Below are 6,362 nucleotides of genomic sequence, written 5' to 3' on the forward strand. Positions count from 1 at the left end.
GCTCGTATCGCTCGTGAAAATATATTACGTCGTTGGAAAAACAATATATTAAAGAAACGGGCGCAAAAGATTAAATATCGCGTTGGAGATCTCGTTCGTATCAGTAGGGCGAAAGCTGCCTTTGAGAAAGATTACGAGGCTAAGTGGAGCGAGAAAATATTTCAAATTTATCGTATTCTCGATTGGCGAAATTCTAACGTGTACGAGCTGTGAGATTTAGCAGACAAAGTTATAGACGGTATTTTTTATGAGCAAGAATTAGCTCGAGTTGAGAAAAACTTAGAGGAAGAACAGTTTATTGTTGATCGCGTGATAAAAAGTAGGGGGCGAGGAGCTAATAGCAAGTTAGTTGGCGTGGTTATCTCAGTAAGTTTGATACCTGGATTTAGACATCGAGTTTAATTTCTCTTTGCGGAGGAGGAACAATTTCTTCTGGTACTTCCGAATAACAGCAGTATGCATCATTTTCCGAATAATACAACATCATCCTTCATCACGGAATTACTCTACGAGTATAGTGTTGCACGGACAATGGGAGGTTGCAATAAGTGAAATTCAATTTCCCTGTACCTTTTTACACGTACGTCATAACGAAAATGTGATCAGATTTTGCGTTTACTTTTTCATAAGAAGTTTTTTTATCTTTTCTATCAACTAGAACTTTTCCAAGAGATATGATACATTTTCGATTGATCAATCGTACGTAAATAATATCGAGTTCTACATCACCCGAACTGTGAATATTACGAATTTGCGAACATTTGTGATAATTATTTTGTACTACCGTTTTTTTCGATATGTTTAACATCTGAAGAGGGCTTGATCCGGTAGCCGAAACTTGTAACTGAGTTTTTAATTATTTTTTAATTAATTTTTATTATTTTTTATTATATATTTTCTTTAATTTTATTTTTCTTTATTTGTATTTTATTCTTTTAATTGTATGACTTTTTTTAAAGAAGTGTGTTGACTCTTACTTTGCCCTTTATTATTATTTATTTTGTATAGGAAGAGTCTTTTAATTTTGTTAAAAGTTTTTAATATTTTATTATATTAATAGTTTAAATTATTATAATTTATAATATAATTTTTTCATATTTGAGAGAATTATACATCTAAAATTATTATTACTAATGTTATAGCCATAAAAGTAATAACCATAAAAATAGATACCAACCAAATTTTTTAATCATTCAATTGTAGTCACATAATTACCAATTACTCTCTGTATTATAATAATACAATATTCTAATGTAGACATGAATATTCTTTTCCATTAGATATTTATTCTCTCGCATTACTTATTTATATTAATATTAAGACTTTAAATACAAAGCGCCTTTTCGGTCGAGTGTTAATCTTAAAAAAAAAAAGTTTATTACAGTTTTTTAAGATTTGGGAGAATTTGGGGGAATTATTTGTTTCAGATTGATTGTGTGAATCCGATAAATTCATCGGCTCTCAATTTATTTTCTGAAATATTAATTCAATTTAATTGAATGTATATTAGATAGTAGTTCAACATCTTAACACTCGACCGAAAAGGCGCTTTGTATTTAAAGTCTTAATATTTATATAGACGGTCTTGTGTGTGTTTCCAATCATATTATTTATATTATTCATTATATTATAATCCGCTTATTACACTTTTAGCTATCATTGAAGCAAATAACGGAAGCGTGCACATTTGTGAGCACAATGCGTTGAAGCACATTTTATTATAATAGAATTTATTTCATAAGCGAGAAAGATATGAATAGTTTAATATACGTATATAAAAATAAAAATCCTTTATATTTCAGATATTCATATAAGATAGAAATCTCAAATAAATAAATTATATAATATAAAATGTAAATACATACAAGAATCTTATTCGATATAAAAGAGTTTAACAATAATATAAAACGCTCGATTATTTGGAAAAGCAAAACAACAAGATAACGATGAAAAACAAGTATAAAAGTTGTTAGATTATAAAAATATATATTTGAGATTCAATATATATATATCACTCAATTTTTATACATTAAAACGTTCCGACTCACAGAGTCTTCTTCAATTAACAATACAATTAACTTAATAATCTAACGGCAATTAAAAAACGGAAATAATGTCATAATTGTATCATATCAATTAAAGTGTTATCCCACCATGTTCATAAGAGTATCGTCATGATGTTATACGATATAACTAAATCCTCGTTCAAGCAGTAATCAACCAATCAATTAGAGTCATTAGAAGTTTCTTTTAGAATATCAAAATAGGAATCATCCATCAATTCCGTATCTTTTATACAGTTGATACCGTTCTTTTATTCTTTAATATAGATCATCTCCGTAATCAATCTCTTGTTGTAATTATGTTCAATATCTAATATTTTAGTATTTTCCCAATCAAATATGTGATCGTATTCCAACATGTCATTAGTGACAACAGAATGTTTAGATGAATTCAATTTTACAATGTTCTTTCATTCTTGTGAACAACGATGTCAAAATAATATCGTGGACTTTATCGTGGATTTCTGGCGTAGCAGCCTCGATTGGACGTCCTGAACGAGGTGCACCACATGTGGATGTACGACCACGTTTAAATTCATTCACCCAATTATATACAGTCGCAAACGCTGATGCAGATGTGCTATGAACATTATCCAATTCGGCTTTGATTTCTTTCGGCATTAAATCTTCCATATGTAGATGTTTGATCACTGCACGAAACTCGTTTTTTTCCATTTTGCAAAAAATACAAAGGTTGTTCGCTTTAATCGTCTACAGAAATGTAACCACGAGATGAATTCCACTCAAAATTTGACAGTAATTAGCTAAAAGATGCTACTTGTCAAAAAGTAATGTGACATGACACTGCGAGTGTCCTCTGACAGAGTTCTTTTCTAAGAACTTATTGACTTGCCCTCGTAATACTACCTAGAAAATTTTGTTCGCAAATCCGAGCATTACTTATTGTTAGGCAACTGCAACGTCCCATATCTACAGTCAAACGAATATAGAGGATAGATTGCTCATCACGAAAAACTTTGCTAGTAAGGATAAAATGCAATTGGATAAACCGATAAATATTAAAAAGCTGTAATCACATTGAAAAATGAGCCTCTTCAAGACCTAGCTCAAACGTGATAAGAAAAATCTCGTAAAAAGTAACACTCGCGGTATCCTGTCACGATAAAAGCTTCCGCATTTTGTTCGAATATTTCTCGTTATTTTCCAGTCATATATTTTTCAACTTCTAACAATAAGAACAAAATAATAGCAAAGAGCTCAATGATACGCAAAGAGGTTCATCGCAATCGCAAATGAACTTTGCTTTAAAAAATGCAGATTATTATCTATATATTTTATTTAAAAACTTTATGAATCGTATCGGTATTAATGTGTACTTAAGTAACAAATCGTAAGAAGTGCGAAAATATTTGTCATAAAAATCTTTTAACATGTTACATTTATTTTATTTTTATACTTATCTATCGGAATAATTTGTAGATTTACGTGACAGATTTCAGATTATGTTTTCTCTTAAAATAAATGTATCTTTTAAAAAATATCTTTGATATAGTACAATAATTATTTTTTTGTTATTAATTTATGCAAAAAGCAATTTGAAGCTATAACTTGAAAGTACAAGTTATTGTTTAAATAGTTATTATTTTTGTTAAATTAAAAGTCATTTTAAATTAATCTAATCATAAAAAATAACAATAGAAATTTTTAAATAGGGATTTTGTATAATGTACAAGACCGTCTATTACATAGACATATTTATTTCAAATTATTCTTACATGATTAAAACATTCACAAATTTATCTTTTATCAAGACTTTCCAATACAGAAAAATAGAAAACTAGATAGACAGATATAGTCGCCAAAGAAGATTATATATAGATATATGTGTAAAATGGGAATAAAATTAGAAGAATATGTTTAGTCTCTCGAATTCTCCAGAGTACTGCCACTGTTGCTGTTGTTCGATTCGTGAACTCTCTCGATGAATTTATGTACTTCTTGACGTGTGATATTGTGTTCTGTGAGCCCATGATTCTCATCACATCGTTGCTTATCGTTTTCAATCTCCTCAGTCGAATGCTGCCGCGCTTGCACCGCTCGTTGCAACAGCTGCGGACTTCGAGTTCGAGATGCTGATTTACGCTTTGATTTCGCGCACATCTTACGTTTTGGTTCTCGATGCAGTGATTTCTTTGCTAAAAAATAGATTAATAACACAGACCGATAAAATTTAGGGGGAGTCTTGTGCTTTGAACTTTATAAGATGTTTCCGTAGGATTGTAATGCGCTGGAAGCGACTAGGTTGTCCGTTTTTTTCAATTATCTTCCATTTATTTAAATTTAAATAATCGCAAAAACAGTTTTTTTTGGAAGTATTTTTATTATTAATTTTTTCCGGCTAAAGAAAAAATGATATCGAGATCTCTTTTGCAGCAGTTTAACTTAGAAATGTTCCAATAAATACAACAATACTAAAAATATTTTTTCGACGCTTATAAAAATGTTTTATGCAAACCGCAAACAAAAAGCTTTGGAAAAATCATCAAAAAAACCGGAAAAAATTGATAAATTTTGAAATATAAAAACAAATAATTTGAAAAAAAATTTATAAAAGATATGTGACAATTTCTACTTATAGTTGTATGTTTCTAGTTAAAATTTTTTTCTTTGAAAAATTAATTTCCGACCATTTGTTTAGAAGTTATCAATTTAAAGCGCCAAAGCACACACACACACACACACACACACGCACGCATGCACGCACGCACGCACGCACGCACGCACGCACAGAGCCCGCGCTCATCTATAGTGCGCGATGTCTGACACATAGCCACAGAATACAGGAGCATGGTATGTAGTCTTTTTTGATCACTGATTTCTGAAGTTTGAAGTAAAAACTGTACAATCAAAATAGCGAATCTAATATGGAGGACAAGAATTAAAAAAAAACCATACATGAGAATCGATATTTAGTGGTTTTGTAAGTCTCTGATTATTATTGTAATCACAATTGTTGAATTGAAAGTAGCAGATTCAATAGTGATAAATAGTAAATGTTCACAGAATGATTTTAACGTTACTCTTATTATAATAAGGTATTAGATCCATGTGATACAGGATGGATAACGTTAAAATCACTATTCCGTGTACATTTATTTATTATTCATTGCCATTGGATTTGCTATTTTTAATTCAACAATTATGATTTTACAGTATAAGTAATCAGACACTTACAAAACCATCAAATATCGATTTTTATGTATGATTTTTTTTTAATTCTTGTCCTCCATGTTGGATCCGTCATTTTGAATTACACATTTTTTACTTCAAATTTCAAAAATCAATGACCAATAAAAACTACACAACATTCTTCTGTATTCGGTGACTATGTGTCAAACTTGAGAGAATATCGCGCACTGGTAGATAGACGAGCGGGCTGCTTTGGCGCTTTAAATTCAATAGCTTTTGAACAAATGGTCGGAAAGTAATTTTTCAAAAAAAAAAGGATTTAAATTAAAAATATACAACTATAAGTATAAATTGTTGGATATTTTTTATGATTTTTTTCTTTCAAATTATTTGGTTTTATATTTCAAAATTTGTTAATTTTTTCCGGTTTTTTACGATTTTTCCAAAGTTTTTTTTTGTTTGCGGTTAGAATAAAACATGTTTATAAGTATCCAAAAATATTTTTAATGTTGTTGAAACATTTCTGAGTTAAATACCGTAAAATAAATCTTGATATAATTTTTTGTTTAGGCGGAAAATATTAATAAAAAGTTTTAGTCTTCTTTACAGAAATATGAGAGAATGGAAAATTACTTTTCAATAATAACAAGTTACCGAGTAGAAAAAGTAACAAATTAACGTTACTTGTTACCGATTTTTAAAATTAACTCTTTACCGTTACTTGAGAAAGTAAGTAACTTTTCGTTACTTTTTCGTTACTTTTTAAAAATCGACGAGCACCAATCACAGCGGACGAGTCTAGGGGCTTTCTAGTTTCAAGCGCTATGAGTAGCTTGTGTTCAATCGTATCGTGTGCAAAGTAAGGATAAAAGTAACTGTAAAATTCGTTATCGTTAGTTATCAAAGAAAAAAAGTAACGCAGTTATCAGTGAAGTTATTAAAAAAGTAACTAGTAACTGTAACTTTGTTACAAGTAATGAGTTATTTCCATTCCCTGAAAATTATGTATACTCGTATATACACAGGATGTATATATACATTTCTTGTATCTTAAAAAGCGTCCATTAATAGCACTATTCCTGATTAAAAATTGATCTAAGAGCTTTTTAAGGAACATCTTTAAGATATACTCTGTATATTTAATATATA

General features: G+C 29.5%; 1 protein-coding gene across 2 annotated transcripts in view; it reads right to left on the reverse strand.

Annotated features, from left to right (window-relative positions):
• Window positions 1-3,853: 3,853 nt before the first annotated feature.
• The window catches only part of LOC108748458 (serine/threonine-protein kinase PRP4 homolog), an 8,757-nt gene continuing 6,248 nt past the window's right edge, over window positions 3,854-6,362 (reverse strand). The window contains exon 6 of one of the 2 annotated variants that reach the window (XM_018486644.1): window positions 3,854-4,219. In XM_018486644.1, the coding sequence (XP_018342146.1) occupies window positions 3,942-4,219 (278 nt within the window). In that variant the 3' untranslated portion in view covers window positions 3,854-3,941. The remainder of the gene's footprint in view (window positions 4,220-6,362) is intronic. The other variant, XM_018486643.1, reaches the window with a different exon arrangement.

Source organism: Trachymyrmex septentrionalis, unplaced genomic scaffold (genome assembly GCF_001594115.1).
Source record: "Trachymyrmex septentrionalis isolate Tsep2-gDNA-1 unplaced genomic scaffold, Tsep1.0 scaffold220, whole genome shotgun sequence".
Classification (NCBI taxonomy): Eukaryota; Metazoa; Arthropoda; class Insecta; order Hymenoptera; family Formicidae; genus Trachymyrmex; species Trachymyrmex septentrionalis.